General features: G+C 33.1%; 1 protein-coding gene across 1 annotated transcript in view; it reads right to left on the bottom strand.

Annotated features, from left to right (window-relative positions):
* Positions 1-2497: 2497 nt before the first annotated feature.
* Positions 2498-19435, bottom strand: part of RIF1 (replication timing regulatory factor 1) — a 46431-nt gene continuing 29493 nt past the window's right edge. Inside the window, exons 21-35 of the mRNA XM_084235162.1 lie at positions 17391-17655; positions 15966-16008; positions 15189-15391; positions 14306-14405; positions 13168-13290; positions 12465-12616; positions 12062-12142; positions 11927-11981; positions 8344-11589; positions 6585-6731; positions 6199-6276; positions 5993-6108; positions 5274-5427; positions 3292-3400; positions 2498-2844 (exon numbers count right to left, since the gene is read on the bottom strand). Coding sequence (XP_084091288.1) covers positions 2630-2844; positions 3292-3400; positions 5274-5427; positions 5993-6108; positions 6199-6276; positions 6585-6731; positions 8344-11589; positions 11927-11981; positions 12062-12142; positions 12465-12616; positions 13168-13290; positions 14306-14405; positions 15189-15391; positions 15966-16008; positions 17391-17655 — 5087 coding nt within the window. The 3' untranslated portion in view covers positions 2498-2629. The remainder of the gene's footprint in view (positions 2845-3291; positions 3401-5273; positions 5428-5992; positions 6109-6198; positions 6277-6584; positions 6732-8343; positions 11590-11926; positions 11982-12061; positions 12143-12464; positions 12617-13167; positions 13291-14305; positions 14406-15188; positions 15392-15965; positions 16009-17390; positions 17656-19435) is intronic.

Here is a 19435-nt window from a genome sequence, read left to right as displayed (position 1 = left end):
ACTTTTTCCCTTGTTTCTTGCTGTCATTTTTAAAAGCTATGTTTGACATTTTTATGACTTTCAAATATATAACAGAGTACTTTTAAGCAACACAGAATAACAGAATTCATAAGTAATGCCAGGAGCTGCTATGCTTTTAATGTTGAAATTTAAATGTTTGACCATATTATCTGACAGCATTAGTATTTAATAATGCCTCATTCTAAACTACATGAAATTTCAGCCAAAGTGCCATGCCTTTTGATCCTGGCTTCCAAACTTGTTCAAAATAAGCACATTTTTAATAATGGGCTCACAGAAATACTGAAAATCTAAATTAATTATCAAACTTTTTGGAATGTGAACAATTACAGTATGCTTCTGCATGCAAGCAGTTTTATAAATGCATACATTAATCAATTTGTTGTGTTAACATTTGCCATTTGTTTTATTAGCCATTAGGAATTATATGAAAAAAACTGATTTCACTTTAATAGTGAAACAATACTGGTACTGATGATCAAGAAAATTAATGCTTTATGTTATTCAGCAATCATTCAGAAAACACTAGAAAATATTAAGGCAAGAATACTGACAGTAAGGTTAATACACTTACAACTTTAGCAATTAAGATTGAGAAAACTGCTTTTCACCTCCATACATTTAAAATTACATCGTTGCTGAAAAACTATTTTTGAATGCCTGTGTTTATACCAAATTTAGTGATTCAAAACATGTAATCATTTGTCACATTTTCTGCTATACTGTTAATATTCCCCAGAACCTCCTTCCACTGGCAGATACATTTAGTTCACACAAACCTTTAAATATGTAGTCATGAAATGAACAAATTTTGACTCTTCTAAACACAAACACACTTCTTACACTAGTTCACTAAAAACTTTTGTCTCTTAACTGTCAAATATAATTTGGAAAACAGAAATCACAATTACAATTCTATTTTTAAAATTCCTTTTTTTTCATCAGTTATTTAAGCTACAATCCTGGGTTCAGTCCCAATTTTTAAAACCATCCTCAGTATATGAATATCATACTTAGCACTCAAAAGTATTTGTAATAATGAAGGACTGTGATTAAGAAAAAGACACAAACTTTTATTGTGGATGGCTGGTGGTCCCGTGTAGCAGCTAAATTAACACGGGAATTAAAATTTCATGACTAGCAAAAGAATGTGTGCCTTGCCTTTTTAAGGGGTTAGTATGAATAAAGTGTGACTCTAAGAAGGTTCTTTAACTTACTCTCTTCAGAGAACAAATGGGAAATGTTCTCCGTTAAAAAAGAGGAAGTAAATATATAAAGTCAGGCATTAACACTAATTGGTAATAAAATTTATGAATGTTTTAATTACATACACCCTATTTTTTCAAATTAGGCAAAACACACATCAAAAGAACAGTTTCAGATTTCTTCCAAGTTTGCTTTAGGTGTGGGTAAAAAAAAAAGATCAGATAAACTCTAGATTTCTCATATTCCAACTTGTAGAGAAAATATTCAAACTAGCTCCCCATTAAAAGGAAAGGTGATGAGGCACACTTTATTGTGGCTGATGCCCTCTTCCAAACCAATAGGGGGCTGGGGGGAAGGTAACAAAGTTGTCATTTAACACTTTCTCATTCTCTATAATTTTACTCATTCTGGTTACTTCAGAAAATAAACTCATGTTTTAACTAAGATTATTAACTAAGTACAAAACTATTGTTTTATTTGTACATACAGAATCCTACAAACATCTGCAACAAGTCCACAAAGCACTTCTACCGTCCATACTGATTATCTCAGTACTCAATATATACAAAATATGTTTCTATTAGACAAAACAAAGGTATTCACAAGAAGCTGCAAAAATAATTCAATTAACAAAGGCTGAAATTTATAAATTAAAAATGTAAATCTATACACAATGTACAAATAGTGTGCATTTTAAAATGAATACTAAATCTCATACGAGTAAATTTTTACAAGCAAATGCTGCTGCACAGATATTTGCTAATGCAAATGAGTGGAGTCTTAGTAAATTCAGCTTTAATATTTTAACCCCCCAAAGTTGAAACTATTAATACTTCTCCTTGAAAGATGGGCAAAGGTGATATTAGCAAAAAAAAAAAAAAAAAAAAAAAAAGTGCCAATTCTTTTGCATCTCATTTAAGGTGTTTCACAAAGAACAAATTTCTTAAATCTCAGGCACAACAAATATAATTAAAAAAAAAAATTACAAAACCTTTAATCCCTTCAGGAAAAATTAAAAAAAAAAAAACCCTCAATTTTACTTAAAGATATTTTACGTAACATGTTTCATCATAAAATGCATGAGTTTTAACAGTGTGAATATTTATGCTTTTGTTTCTGTGTTTTTACTGTTACAATTCAGCGAAGCATTTAAATTTTTGGAAAACCCATGCATAGCAGTCAAGAAAGTATGTTATATGGGGGAAAAAAAAAGATCTTACATAATGAACTTATAAAACTGAACTTACAAAATGGTCAACTGCCCTACAGAGTTTGAAATGTTATCAACTTTGAAAACATTCAGTCCCTGAAATTGTGCTATATTTCAGAACTTATTATGAAATCAACAAATCCAGTGATGTTAAAAAATAAATAAATAAGGCTTCAATTTTCTCTTAAAATACTAAATAGAATTTTCATGGGCTGTTGACCTCCAGCGTGACTGCAGATTTTTAATTATAGAGTTTGCCATGCTACCAAGTTTCTCATGCATTTCAAACAGCTGGCTTCCTGAGTAATTATGGAGATCTTCTGAATCCAGTTGAAGCGAAAGTGCACTAATTTGTGCCACAAGATTTTTAGATAATGGAGTTTCTAAAGCAACAGGATCAACTAAATCTAAAAGAGAAAAAAAAGCATAATTAAATTTATTCCAGATAAAATTTAAATTATATTTATCCCCTAAGTTAATGAAATGTTTAAATGCCTAGGTTTCAAGATTAAGAGTGCAGGCTGACATATCTTGCCTCAAGAGAACAAGGGAACAGGAAAAAAAAAAAATTGTTTATTCTGTTCCATAAAGAAATAGCCATTGTAATTCATTTATATTAACAGACTAATGGGAACAATGTTTAGTTTATATTCTAGTTTGAAACCGTCATAGAAGTTGACAATTAAAGAAAAACAACTAGAAAAGTTATTTTTTCATGCACTTGGCACCAAATACACAAGAAACACTTGTTAAACTGACAGGGCATGGTCAAATTAAAAACAAAAGCATTGTAACAGTACTTCTTCAAGAAAATGAGCCATTTAAGCAAAATGAGTTATTCTGCTTAAATATACCTGAGGCAAGTCTTTCTTCTTCAGGAGAGAGAGATTTATTTTCTATTCCATTTACTGATTTTTCAGAAATATCAAAAACTGGAATCTCTTCAAGTCCACGAGACTTCATCTTTATTATACATTCAGGTCATTAAAAACAAAAATCAAAAAATTGAAAGTTGCTTTTTATAGTAATAACAGTATCAACACTGAAAATAATCTGACATTATACATATTCCACAGCCTATGACATGATTACTAACTTAGCTAATAATGCTTAACCACGAACAAATTTATGTTCTAAGAATACAAAAAACAGCATCCCAAAACATTTCCTCAGAGATGTTTATAATATTTTCCAAAAAAAAAAAAAAAAAATTTCAAGAAATACAGCCACAGTAGCTAAGAAAAATTACATTAATTTTTTCCAAGTTTAGGAACATGTGGAAAAAAAAGCTAAGGTAGAGATTTCCAAGTTTAATTAATATATGGGCTTCATCTTAAAAGATTAAAATTCTCATGAGCATCCCCAGGGCTTAATGATTGACTATATTAAAAACTTATGTGTATGCTTTGTGAGGGTGAATTTTATAGTATGTGAAAATATTTTTTTAAAAAGATTTATGTATACAAGAACTGGGGTACAGGCCAGAGGTGTGGGGTAAGAGGATTCACCAGAGATAGAGTGGGGAACAGGACAGGCGGAATGACTGAAATACACTGCTGAGGGGAGTAATGCAGAGACAGGAGAGGTCTGCTTCACCATGTGGGTAGCTCCCTGGCCAGGGATTGAACTTGTGCTTCAGTGGCTGCAAATAGCAGTATAGTGCTGATATGTAAGCCCTTGCACAACCAGGGAGGACCAGTGTGTGAAAATAGCTTAATAAAAGAAATATATAATTTTCACAGATAATCCCCAGGAGTGGGACCTCCTTGTGGTAAAAGGGCTGAAGTCTCAGAACTATGAAGCCATCAGCAGCCACTGCAGCACAAGTTTGATCCCCAGCCATGTTAGCTAACCCACCTGGCATAGCAGACCTCTCCTGTCTCTCCTGCTGCTCCCCTTAGCAGTGTATTTCAATAGATCTACTTGTTCTGCTCCCCATTCTTTCTCCGGTCAATCCTCTCATCCCCTCACCCCACACCTCTGGCCTATACCCCAGCTCTTACGTAAATGCATAAATACAATGAATCTTTTTAAAAAAGTAAATAAAAAACATAATCCCCAGGGCCAGTGAAAATACTTCAGATTCTAAACTCTTGATTTATGAGACTTAACATTACTAATCTGGTTTCTAAGTTTTTTTAACTTGTTAAATGTTTTTAAAGATTACAACTAAGGCAATACTAAATCAAGGAATTTCAGGAATACCCAAGTTGTCAGTAATTATCAAACTCCAATCTCAGAAATTCTAATACAGAGCACTGACTTTCATCCTTAATGTTGCCTATTTTATTTAAGCACAACTTCAATTTTTGTCGATGGATACGTAACAGACCCATGAAGGGGTTTTAGGAGTCAGCAAATCTTTCTGAAATCATAACAAGTTTCCATTATTTTTACAGGTGAAAGAAAAGCTGCTACTGGGCTTTTATCAGTATCTTGAAAAATGTCCATGACCAAAAATGTTCACAGGTAAGAAAAATGAGTTATAAATATGTTGAATACTAAAGTAGTCTACAAATTTGCAAGACTTTTTATATATCTAAGTTTTAGGAATAGCAGACGAGGAACCATTCAACCCTTTGATGGAAATGATAGGGATAGAAGAACAGAATTCAAATAAAAAGGTATTACACAAACAGTAAAAAATTAATGAGCAAACTTTTCTGTGGAAGTTATAAAACCTTCTTGTAAGTTACTCTTGACGATAGGAGAAGGGAAGAAAAGGTACAATATATTTGAATTTTAACCAAAGATATAGTTTAAATTTAAACTTCTGTAACTATATTGCTAGATTATTTATTTATACATGATTTGTAACTAACATCTAAGTCTTTACCTGCTGTTCATGATAAATTCTGAGAGCCTTTTTTACATTGGACACTTTCGGAGAACGGATAGGAAGAGTTTTTATTTCAGATGCAGTAAGAGTACTCAAATCACCAATTGTTTTTATATTCTTGGCTCTAATGAGTTGTCCCAGTCCTCTTGCCCTTAACAGACAATGAGAAAAGCAGAAAAATGTCAATATATAGTTACATATTCATTCCATTTGCAAGGGCCTAGACAGCTGAATTTCTTGATTTCAGCTCAATCATAATTTATATATACACCCATCTACCCTACTCTGAAGGCAGGCATATGTAGGTCTAAATAAAATCTGAATCTGGGGGAGCTTAAAAAATAAGCCTGATGAGTGTTCCATGGTTGACTTACATTATGACTTATTAGCTATGTGACTTTGGAGGGCTAATCTTTTTAAACGTCATCTCATAAAATGGAAATATTCATTTATATTCCTTATAGGGTTTCATTAAATAATATAATGTAGATAAAGAGTTCAGAGCAGTACTTGGCAAATATTAAGCATTTATCTTACAAATTATAATAAAAGCTCTTACTGTCCTGTTTGTCTCATCTTCCAATCTGAATTTTTATTTCTAAAATGTGAGAGAACATGTAGATCAATTCTAAATATTGAGAACTCTCATTTAAAAACATTTCTTAAAATTCTGTTGCATCATCAGGTCTAAGTCAGAAATCCAAGTAAGCACTTACCACATGTTTGATGTAATCTGAGGTAAAATGATGTCAACGGGTGCCACACAGTTCACTAAGGCTGGGTAAACACTTTCCGCTGGGCATGACATGGATTCTTTAGTCATTTCTGTAATCTTAGAATAAATTTTTAAAGTCATTAAATAGAGGGCCACCTGCCTGAACATGAAAATATAAAGTTACATGAAAACTAAAGCACTTCTTACTAAACACTTCTTTGAGCTCTTAAGTTTAGGGCTACGTGATCCTGGGGACAGAAATCCTTTGGCTGAAGTGGTATTATGCTAGACAGAAGGAGAGAAAAAAAAAAAAAAAACTCAGAACCCTAGATAACTGTAATTTTACAAGTTTATCTTCACAACTTAAACTGCAATGATTTCTAAAAATCTTCAGAAAATGTAAAATGTAATAATTACTAATAACTTGCTGAATCATCACTGCCTCTTACCACCTCTTCCTGTCTGCTTACTAGCAGGCAAAGACTACATCCAATCCCAAGTTTTCTTTCCTAAACAGTTAATTTTGAGACAAATAATGCAATGCAATTTTGTGTCTGCACACATAAATGTGTATTTTCAAGCCTACAGCTTACCTTATATTGCGCGGTAGGTGAAGTTTTAATACTTCTTACTATGGGAGAATTATTTAAAGAACAGGATTTAACAAGAGGGCATCGCCTATCAATGTCATCTGCCAATCCAGCTTGGTATATTGGATCTGCGAAGGAGACACGGCGAACCTAAAAACATAGGTCATGTTTTTATTTAACAAAATGCAACTTTTTAAAAATAAACACCATAAGTTCTTATTATAAGGTCACCCAAATTAGAATGTGGGTTTGGAAGCTTTATTTATTTCACTAGAAGCCACGAGTGAATAGCCACTAGTAGAACCTTACATTCTTACTTTCACAGATACTACTCAATGCCAGAGGTCATTTTAATAATCTAAGTTCTAAACTGACTCTGCATAATATAGCACCAAAGAAAGTGAAGCAGAATACCAACAGAAACTTAATGAAATACCATGTGGCAGTTGTATACTCAAATTCTATTACCTTTTTGGGCTTACTACACTGACTGTAAAGAACAAGGTAAAGAGGTCATAATGGTGCTAACTGATCACAGCCATTGGGAAGCAATTTTCATCTTTATAAGCCCCAGCTTCAAGTAATTTTGGCTTCCTCTTGTCTGTGTTACATTTGCTTGTTCAGCTATTTGATATAAATATACAGCAAAGTATTTATACCACTAAATATGTATATAAATGTATTATGGTCTTGATCCCTGAGAGTGGGCAGACTCTGCAGAAAACTATAGTATGTTGTTCTGGTGCCTAGTATTACATATGTACTACTATCTAATAAAAGCGGCTAATTAAGCTGTATTAACAATATAATATGTACATACTGAAGACACCAATCCTAATATATTATTAAACTTTTCAAAAAATCCTATGACCTATGAAATGTAAGATACTTTAAAAAATACTAAGCGCCTCAGGAAAAAAAGCAAAGAAAACCAAAAAACACATGTGGTATTATTAAATTTTCCCAAGTACCAATCTCTGAATTCTCATTTTAAGATCTCTAGTATACCACAGGGGAAATCTTCATAATGTTTGCACTAAAGATAAAGTTAAGTATCATACTTGTCTGTGTGTGAAATTTGTTCAATTTCAAAATAAAGGAACACCCACATCATACCTTTCTAGAATAGCTGCTTTGATACACAGAAGTCAAGTTGAGCTATATAAGCACATTTCCTTTTAAAAAATTTGGTTCAATAATTACAAAAGTTACAGGGTTAAGACTGAAAGCAGATACAAAGAAAATCCATGTTCACAAACTAAAGGAGCTACAGTTTAGTGAAGAAGAGTTCATATAATCAGTGTGGATGAAATTCAAACTCAGCACTTGATGAAGGCACAGCTTAAGGGTGTTTTTTTTCCTTTTTTAATTAGACAAGATCTGAAAATAAGAATTCATATAAATGTGAAACTGACAGCATGTCATAGTACACAGTAAGAGTTACCTAAAGAAGCTTTCAGTTTGTAAATGTTTCCTTGTGTATTATGGTATAAGGACAGAATAAAAATTGTAAGATTTCTCACCAATTTTGCCAAAAGTGAACAATGTGCATGGTTGCACAGAGATTGTTAGTGTCCTGAAGAAATGTTTAAAGGGCTTCACTTTCCTTTTTTCAACACCATCCCTTTTTCCTAGCCACCACGGTAAATACTTAAGTGGTGATTTTTTTTCTAACATTCTGTCATTCACTAGTTATTACCACAGGGCCAAAATACTCCAATAAATAAGGAGACGCATTAATACTAAGCCTCAATTTCCCTACCTTGTTAACAGGTGATGAGATCTCATCTTCTTGGGATCTTTTTAGTCCTCTCTTTAAAATGCTGGTAGAAGGAGAAGCCAAAGGAGACCAGACACAGCGTGCCTCCATGCCACTAGGACTGTCACATGCTGACACAAGTAAAGGATCAAGTTCCCTTAATTTCTGAGGAGACGCACTATTGTCTTCTGTTATCAGTTCAGAGACAGCCATTTCAGATGTCAAAGACTGTGATATTTCTTCCACTTTCTCTGAAGCATGGTGAACTTCCTGTAAAGTTCCATTATCACTTGCCACTACCACTTGATTGCCATCAAATTTTGTTTCTTCAGGTTGATTAAGTTCAGTGTTTGTTTCAGTTAAATTGGAGTCAATTTTTTCTTCTCTAGTACATATCTCAAGTGTTTCAGGAACAAAGATCTCAGTTCCCACATTCAATGTTTTTGTTTCAGCTTCTTCGGGCTTAGAGGCTTTAGTAGTCAAGTCCCCACTCTCTGTTTCACTGACATGGCCCATTTTAGCATTCTTCTCACCGATTACTATTTCTTTACTATTTTCCACTTCAACATTTATTTCTTTAGGTGAGCTGGGATCAGATTCATCACTTTTTCCATCTTGTCCCCCAGTTGCCATTTGTTCAGAAATTTCTATCTGAGCACTCATTTTTATAGGTGTATTATTTTGAGAATGACTTCTACTTGAATTAAATTTCTCAGCTGCTGCTTCTTCAGCATTCAGTTCTTTAACGACATCTGCTTTAGATTCACTGCTTATGTCACTATTTTCATTTATTGCCTCTTCAGTTAAATCACTTTTGGCATTCCTTTGTTGAGAGAAATTAGGTTCAGAGTTATCATTTTCTATACCCAATTCCATGGCTTCTACTTCTTCGGGATTGACTCCAGTTTTAATTTCACATGTATCTGTTTCACCATTAATAGTCTCTGTGTTTATTTCTTTTTCCAAGATAGCTTCTGTCTTTTCTTCATTGGTCTCCAAAGCAGAACATCCTAGTGAAATATCTTTGGAATTATCTAAATATAAGCCAACAGTTTTACATATTTTATTGGATGGCTCTTGGATTTCAGAAGGTATCACTTCCTCAGATTTCTTATCAAAAGATTCTTCTTTACAATTTACTGAAGGAAGAGAGTCTTCAATGGTTCTTTCTTTCAACTCAGCTTCAGATAAAATTAATGAATCATTTATAGTATCATTCTCCTCCTTGAGGCCCAAATGAAAATTCACATTATGAGGCTCATCTGTAAGATTTACCTCAGAGTACAGATCAACTTTAAAAGTTTCTGATACTGTTACAGGTGTTTGCACATCTGTCTTTTTTGTTTCACTGCTTGTTACATCATAATTTTCTGTGTTCTTTAATCCAATGAATGACTTTTCCTGAGGTTGTGACTTTTCTCCACAGCAATCACAACCTTTGGATCTCCTCACCCTCTTACTTCTCTTGTGGTGGCACTCAAGTCCTTGGAGGGTTTTTTCAGAAAGTAAAGAAACGTCTGCTGATCCTATTTTGGAAGATTCTCCTATACTGTTACTTTCTACAGAATCTCGCTTATGTAACCTCTTATTGGCATTTCTAGTTCTTAGATTTGATTCAGATACAGTAGGATTTGAAGGAGAATTTTCTGTACATTTGTTAGGTTTATTTTTTCCCTCATGTGTATTTGATATATTATCAGAAACTTGCAATAAATCTGCAGGTACTGTTATATCATTAAGAGTTACAGTACTACTTTCTTTTTCTTCACAAACTGGAGAACTTATGTCTGTGTCTAATTCAGAATATGACTTATAATCATTTATCTGATTTTCCACTTTTACACATTCCTGTTTTACCATTTTCTCTTGATCTTCAATGTCAACACTGTCACTGCTTTTGTTTTTCCATTTTCCAGATCTCTTCTTTCTAGAACCTTCTTCTTTTGCCTCAGAACTATCAGATTCTGAGTTTTCAATGCTGGAAAGTAAGCCCTGGGAAGCTCTTCTTGTTTGATACCGTGTTCTTCCCCTTACTGGCTTCTCAGAGGATTTATCTGCAATGTCCTGGACACCATCTCCTTCAGATTTAATATTCTCATGGTCTGGATTTCTTCCATTTTCTTCAGTTTCAAAATTAGTGCTGGATTCCCCCAAAGTCTTCTCATGTAAATTATTTCCTTTCTCAATTAAATTTTCCTGTACCATTTGCTCAGAAACCAGTTTTTGTTTAGGTAACACATCATCTTTTATGTGCAATGGACTCTTCTGAATTGTCTTTTCATCTTCCTTACGTCTTTCCTTTTTTTGATGATTTTCTTTATCTTGACTATCAGTGGTAGGTTCTGCTATTTCTGAACGTCGCCTTAAAGATCGTCTAAGGGTTTTCTGATTTGGAGTTATTTGAACATGACTGTCCTCATTTACTATTTGATCTGCTGGTTGTATAGTCGGTGGTGTATTTTCTTTGGATTCCAAATTAATTCCTAAGCTTTTCTCTTCTACACTATTGTTCTGTAATACAGCACTTTCCACTGTTGGTTTAAGCATTGCATCATCATATTCCACTGTAGATTCAGAGAAATAAGCCTGATTATCTAACACACATTCTGCTTGATTAATTAAGTCAGGTGGGTTATTTTCTAAGGCCACCACACCATCAACAGATTCCTGAGTATTTTGCTCCTCATCAGATCTCATTAAGGACTTAGACCTTTTATTCCAGATTTGTTCAGTTTTACTTGCTCTCCTACCTGATCTCTTAATTCCATGCACTACTCTATCAGAATCAGATTTTGAAAGAGCCACTTCTCTTTTCTTGACTTTTGGTGGAATAGCTGATTTAGCTGTGACTTCCTGGTTATTTTTTACTGCAATAGCTGATGACATATTATTTAAGGGGGATGGACTAAAAGGTCTATTTTCTGAACCATCAAACTTCTCCAAAGTAATAAAGGTTTGCCTTCGACTTGTAGGCTGTGGGGGATGATTTCCCGAGATGGTGGCATTAGAAACTGAGCTACTGCTGACACAAGAAGTGTTTTCTGCACTAGATGTACATTCAGTTGATGCTTTCTTTGATGGAATTAAAGCTTTTTTTCTGGTATTATTATCGCTCGTGATTTCTGGATTGGTTTCCTCAATAGAACCATACTCATTATTTGAAAGGGAAGCCTTTTCAAGATGTTCATCCATACCGCAGTTTTCTGTGACATCTTGAGGAATGACATTGTCACTCTCCATTTGTTCATCCTGCACAGAAATGTACACATACATACAGATTAACCAGCAAATAAGTCTGACTTCCTAGGGAAATTTTAGTGAACGATTGTAGATTTCAAAGCACAACCCACTAATTTCCAATATTTTATAAGCATTCCAAAGGCAGCGACAGATTATTTTTGTTCCTGATCGTAAATAGCCAGTAATGTCAAATACATTTTAAACTTTCAAACACAGATACAATAATTCTACTAAAGCATTTTAGTGAGAGTGAAGAGATTATGCTATAAATCTCATAATTAATACAAGAGTTTCCATAGTAGAAGGGTAATCCAAAGAACCCCAAGATATAAAATACCAAATATACCTTAAGGATCATCTTGGAATCTTCCTTTGATTTTTCAGTTGAAGAAGGACTTTCCCTGAAATAATTACGTAAATTTTAATATTGCTTCTGGTTAAAAATTAAAAGGCCAGTTATTTCAACAGCTTCCATACTTACACCGACTCTTCCTGAGTATACTGAGAAAATAAAGTATCTTGAGAAACATCCAGATTATTATACATGGCAGGAATATCACACCTGAAAAAGATATATAATTCTACATTTAGTTATGTATGTTTTAGGAACATAATATAAAATCAACGTTTAGATGTCGATTTTCCATGAAACCATCTTCCCTAGTGTCTCCTGTATTATGGCTCAATAAAAGAATTCAGTTTAGGAACAGTTGTAACATTACTAGGTAGCCCTATATATTATGAACTGTAGTTAGGTATGGCTTTTTTGGGGGCATTAAAATTCAGCACACACAATGTCTTAATTCTAAATACAAAGTTACAGTCTGTTGCATGAAAGCAAAATGAATTCAGAATAGTCAATTCAAAATTAAAGGACTGCTGACCTTTTTGTCTTGAGTACTTCTTTCTGATGGTCAGTTAGTATTCTCTCCTTTGCATCTTTTTCTTCTGGTGGTATAAACACAAAGTCTGTAGACTTTTCTTCTTCCAGAGGCATTTCATTCTTTGTTATTGGAGATGCAGATTCCAGTTTCAACTGCAAATTAAAATGTACACTTTAGCTCCCAAATTCTTTTCTAATATTCTGATCAATCACTCTTCTAGCACTCTGATGTTTTGAATAATGACAGAAAGCTTTAAGTTCAACCCTTATGATACTCATTGATAAAAACAATTAGTACAACATCCACAACTTCTGTTCTGCCTCTGATACTCAGAAATAAAACTTACATTTCTTTAAAAAGGTGGCAAGTGAATGCTTACTACCAAAGCATAGGCAAGTATCTTTTTAAACTGACATAAAAATCAAGTAGTTTGGCATGGGGAGTAGCTCTCAAATGCAGCAAAATTAGTCAAAGTAAAAATTGCCAAAACAATATGCCTTGCATACCAATATATTAGCATTTGTAAGTTTTTTCTGTGATTTTCTTACTGACTTTGTCCAAGTTATTCTTTAAAAACATTATTCCTTCAGTTCATCAAAGTTATGCTCTCAAGATCCTAAAATATTCTTTTTGTAGAATCACCCTAGACTAAAATCAGTGTTAAATGTTCTAGTAAATAAACTTGGAAAAAAGAAAAAAGTACCTTGGCTGATGATAGTTTCTTGCTTTCTTTTATATCCTTTGTTTGTGCCAAAAGAGACTCTCTTTTTCCACTTGATTTTCTTTCCATGCCACTTATCTTGATATTTAACTGTGAATTTTCTGTCTGTTGTATATAAAAATAAAACAAAATCAATAATTTTAATTGTTCTCCTATGTGCTCTTTTCACATTTTATAAATTTCAGTGTAAAGTATACCCATTTCAAATTTGATTATTTAAACCTATTAAAATCATGTCAAGAAAAGAAAGCAATTGTCTTATAACAGATTAGTTTGTCCTCGATTTTACACAGTAGCTATTTAGCACCATTTGATTTTATAAATTCTGAAAATACTACAAAAATGAATCACATGACTAGATTCAAATAACTCTCTTCTATTTCTAAACAAATCAAAGCCAATAAACCTTAAATAAATGTGCATAATAGAAAATATCATCATGTCTCTTTCAACAGACTATATGGCTGTTTGGCTAAATGACATTCAACAAGTCTGAAAAAGCTAAGGTAATTATTTGATGTTTTTATTTTTGACAAAACACAACCTAAATAGAGGACATAGGTGGCTTTAAGTTTTCTTTTGGTCTTTTTGTAATACAAAACAAAAAATATGTATTAAAGATAAAAAGCCAGATGGACTCCAATTGTTTAACAGAAAAAAGTTGTCTTTAGGATGTGCCAACACAGGTGTAGAGTGACCACATCTTTTACTCGGACTCCCATCTACAGAGTAATAATAAAGACTTATTAGCCAAAACAACTTATGTCCAAATAGGTGATGTGTTTTTTCTGAAAGAATGAGATTTGATGGAAAGAAAAAAAATACATAGACAGACACTTAACTATTATTACTAATTTATCTAAAGCAACACTTAGCCATATATTTTACTAATTATAACCTTTGTGAAACAACTGAGGTGTGATAGCTCAAAACAGATCACAAATGAACAGGAAAATCAGATATTTACATGAGAATCTGGTGAAATTTATCACCTTTAATGCTTCAGTATATTTTAGGCCAGACAACTTATTATATAGAAAAGTATTTGTACATTTTAAAATTACAGTGAAACATGGCAAAATACTCAAATATTATTGAAAAGTAAAAAAGCCAAGCTTACTGCATCTGAATAGGGTCCACTGGATTCTTCCATAATTTCAACATTTTCCAAACCAGGTAGCAAAAGGACAAATTTTTGTTTGACTTGTCTTAGTATTGGTCTTTAAAAAAAGTACAAATATATATACTTTGAGTCAAGTAACATTGGTGAGTACTGACGATCTGTTAGTAAGAATACTTTAACTGTAATTTTAAAGTGGCAAAATAGTGCAGCTTAAAGATGGCTTGTTAGTCTACATACAAAAAATTGAGATACAAGTAAGACTTGCAAATTTTTCTAAACTTATGCTTTCACATTTCCTTAAAAACTTCAAATTTTCCATATTTTTATCATGGGACATTTCAAACAAATGTAGACCATTTACAGTAAGTAAATGGTCTACATATCCATCATCAAGATTTAAAATAACTTAATTTCCTGCCCTTTGTGATTCTTTTATTAAGAATAATTTTAAATTGTTCTTTGTTTCTAAAATCAGATTACTTTAAGGATAAAAGCAAAATGTCATATTATGGCTACTAATCACCATGTACTATAAATAGCATCTATTTTTTTATTTTTTATTTTTAATTTTTGGTGTAGAACTGGTATATAGGTCAGAAGTATGGGGGGTAAGAGGATTCACCACAGAGTGGGGAGCAGAACTGACAGATCTGCTTAACTACACTGCTAAGGGGAGCAGCGGGTAGGACAGGAGAGGTCTATTGTGCCATATGTGGGTTAGTTCCCTGCAGAGGGATTGAACTCAGGCCGTCACCAGAGAGGTCCCAAATAATATTTCAACTAAGGGAATCCTCTGCAACATAAATTTTATGTTAAAATCAAAATATCAATTAACATGATCATAACAGGATAGTTGCGTAAAATATTCTTGTTAGCATACTTTAACTCTTCAGGATAAATCAACATCGTCTCTTTAGCAAACGTGGCATTCCAGAATTGAGCACTTTGTTTTCGAATCTGCTTATTCTTGTGCAAAAATACTATGCATAATAATGGGGAGATATGTTCAAGAAGTTCACTGTCATAAGTTCCTGTATAGCTGAAGTGTAGACAAGCAATAATTTCTCCCAGTAGCTTTTCTAACTAGGAAAAAAAGAAAAGTTTGTTAGTCTAACATTTGGATATGTTAAGTTTTAAAATAGGAAAACATTAAAGCACAAACATACTAAATTATAGAATTTATAGACTATATTACTCTTGACTTCTAAAAATTCTATTTTTTAAAAGCTCCCAGCTGTCAACTAAATATATATCCTTTTTTTATAAGCTGACAAATTTACCAGGTGAATGTAGCTTGCTTACAGTTATTATAGCTTGATTACAAGCTTATTTTCCACTGTTTTTGTTTATAATTATAAAATGTTAAAAGTTCCCTGCTCACGTTTTAACTATAAAATGGAACCAATTACTTTTTATATAGGAAATAGAAATTGATGTGTCATATATGAATTTAAAGCCAAAATTATTAAACCCTTTAAAATAAACTATCTTTTGAATATGTCCTTGCCATGCTAATAAAAGTCCATTAAGAAGGAAGCACAACAGTTCTTTTAAAAATCAGTAGTTAGGTTTAAGGAAGACAACTATCAAAACTCCAAATTTTAAAATTAGGCAATATTTTTCCCATCAAGTTTTATGGACAATTGTCTTGTTTTACCTTGTTGTTCATACAACTATACACTTTAGGAACTTCATCAAGCCTAGGAAGAAAAACACATAGGGTGCCATTTATATTTTAGAAGGTTAACACTACAGTGTATCAAATTAATTTTAAGGCTACTGCAATGTAGTTAATACAAATGAGACATGTATGGCAATATAAAATTAGGTGCCTCAAGTCTTCATCAAAAATATGTCCAATTTCCAAACATTAAGCAAGAAATAAACCTTATAAAAATAAATCAGAGAAAAAAGCCATATGGAATAGACCTATAAGTATTAATAGCTGCTTTTTTCCTGTACATTTTTTAAAGCATGAACATTAAGAACTGGGGTATAGGCCAGAGGTGTGGGGGTTGAGAGGATTCACCAGAGACAGTGTGGGGAACAGAACAGGCAGACTAACTGAAATACACTGCTGAGGGGCGCAGCGGATGAGTCAGGAGAGGTCTGCTGTGCCATGTGGTAGGTTCCTGGCAGGGGATCGATCTCTTGCTGCAGTGACTGTGGATAGCTTCATAGGTTGCATCTTAACCCCTTGCGCCACCAGGGAGGCCCAGCAAGAACATTATTTTTGACAAACTACACACCATGATTAATTTGCTAAGTTAATTGATTTGAGGGCCTATTTTGTATTTATAAAGTCTGTTCCTAAAACCTTTCCCTGTCAATTCAGTTGGCAAAACTTAGGTTATGTGAATAATCACAGAAGTTTGCTGTTAGGAACACTGAGGAATTTTTTAAAATGTTTGTTTGGGATTTTTCAGGTTTTGTAAAAGGCACCATTTGCTTCAATTCAAATGTAAAGGGTAACATAAATTAATACTTTTGGAGGTTAAGTTGGGAATTTAAATGTGTATTCTTTGAACCAACTATTTCATGTCAAGGACCTGTCCTGCAAAAACAGCGACAAATGTGCATAAAGATTTGTATGTAATTATATTCAACTATAATATTGTCTATTAAAAGGGACAACTCAAGTAAACTAACATACATCTACCAAGAGGAAAGTGGGTAAACATTCATGGAACCCTATGAAAACATTATAAATAGTAAGATTCTTAGATGTATGGGGTAAAGGATATATTAATGCTTAATTGCAAAGAGCATGTCAAACATGATTTCATGCACATCATACATTTAATGGGTATATCTGTATAAACAAATCTGAAAAAATGCACTACATTGGAAAAAAAAAAGGGAGATGGACTAGCAGCAAAATAAAAGGACTTCCAATTTCCACCTCTGTTAGCGTGTTATTTGAGCAATCTTTTAACAATAGCAAAATTTAACATATTACCCTCTCCAGCAAACTGAAAGATTACTATCCACCATGACAAAAAATGATGGGAAAACAAGAGTTTGCCATCTACATCTAAATTATAGACATTTAATTCAGAACTATTAAGCCCAAAATACTTACTTTAAGTTTTCATAAAATAATGCCAGAGGTCTCGTTAGAGTTGCAAATATCTTTCGGATCATAGAAGGCAAAGAAATACGTCCAAGTACAATGGAAAGAATGCTGGTGATCGATTGGCCAATAGTGACGAGAGTATCAGAATGTATTTCCTTCAGGCTCAGAGTGTGGAAAGAAGAGACCACTCTCACAATAAGTTTAAATAATGAAGTCAATTTCCCCAGGGGCTCCTTCTTCTTTTTGGACCAGTCTGAAGGTCTCTGAGGTGCTAAGATAAAATTGAATTTATTAAAAACTCATGTATTTTGAAGAGTGTCATTGTCCAGCTTACCATTTATATATACATCACATTAAATGTCAGATTTGTCTAGTACATGCTTCTAAAAAATAATATCCACAAATCTTAAAATAACATACCATTAATGGTTATATGTTTGTCATTAATGTCACTATAACAGTATCTTTAAAATGTAATCAAAGACACAGGGAAATCAAATGATTTAAGAAAAATTCCAGAAAAATGAAGTCCATTTTCTCTAAGGAATTATAAAAATGCATTTCAAATTTCTCATATTCAAAAATTTCAAAGTACTAAATCACATAATTAGGTAAGTTCCAAAATTAAATTTTTTCTTTTTAAAAATTATTTTATTTTTTGCATAGAAGAACTGGGGAATAGACCAGAGGTGTGGGGGTGAGAGGATTCACCAGAGACAGAGTGGGGAGCAGAATGGGTGGATTTACTGAAAAACATTGCTACGGGGAGTAGTGGGCAAGATAGGAGAAGTCTGCTGTGCCATATGTGGGTTATGTCTCTGGCCAGAAATTGAACTCAGGTTGTGTATGTGGAGTGTTGAGACTTAACCCCTAAGGCACCAGAGAGGCCCTAAGTTTTATTTCTTTTTCCAAATTACATTTATAGAGATAAGTAATTTACATATTCGTACTTGTTCTGGGGGTTACAGGTTCAAACCTCTACAAATGTACTTTAATACCCTGCACACCATCAAGGCCCCAACAATCCTCCCCAGTGCACCATTTGGGCCTCCTCCCTCCTGTATTCTCAACGTACCACTCTGCCCTTTCCTTCTGTTTGCCTCAGTTTTGTAGTCAGATATTAACAGTTCATTATTAGTTTTGTTCTGACTGATCCTTTTGTTGTTTCTCTATATTTCATATAAGTGAGACTATTCTGTATCTTTCTCTTTCTGACTTATTTTGCTTAGCATTATCCTCTCCAGTTCCACCCATGTTGCAAATTAAAAAATAAAACTTTGTGTAAATTAAATTTTAAATGTCCATTTGTAAAGTAAGAAAAATTTCCTTCAGAAATTATTGCTTCCTGGTTCTTCTCTAATACAATGGAATCTACAAATAACAATGAACAAGTCAGAGATGCAAATCACAAAGAACACAAGAAAAAATATCCAGATTTAAAGATGTGACTTATAAGTACTGTATGATTTTCGTTTGTGCCCTTGACAATACCATTCCTCCAGATACCTACCTACAGAGATAACCCCACTTGTCAAGAGAATTGTGTCCATTCCAAAACTACCTTTATTCTCCCCAAAGAATTAATTCATTTAAGATATTCATATTTAAGAGAAAACTCTTATTCCAGGTTTGTTAACTAAAAATATGGTGAAATTAAAAGTTGCTAACTGCAAGAAATTCCAACTTCCTCTCTATAATCAGTTTTCCAGACATGAATATAGTCAATTGAAAATGCCACCAGGAAATTCTTGGCCATAATAGAGACAAGAAGACAGTCTGTGTTTTTAGATTATGGGTATGGCTGATTCTAGATTGGGGCAGGGCCAGTAGAAGATGAACCTGAGTATGCTGTGCTAAAGTTTCCCAAGAAAGCCAACACATGAAAAGGTCATAATGACATTTAGTGACATGAGTATTAAGCATGAAATAGTAATGAACTGTAATCAACTGAAATACACAAATCTATATTGATAAGAATAAGACAAAGGAATAAGGGAGATTCCTTTATACATAAGGAGATTATATTAGGAAGTCACTTGCATGGAGAATTG

Source organism: Talpa europaea, assembly GCF_964194135.1.
Source record: "Talpa europaea genome assembly, chromosome: 1".
NCBI lineage: Eukaryota > Metazoa > Chordata > Mammalia > Eulipotyphla > Talpidae > Talpa > Talpa europaea.
Note: the sequence above shows the minus strand (reverse complement) of the source record. Positions and strands in the feature narration are given on the sequence as shown.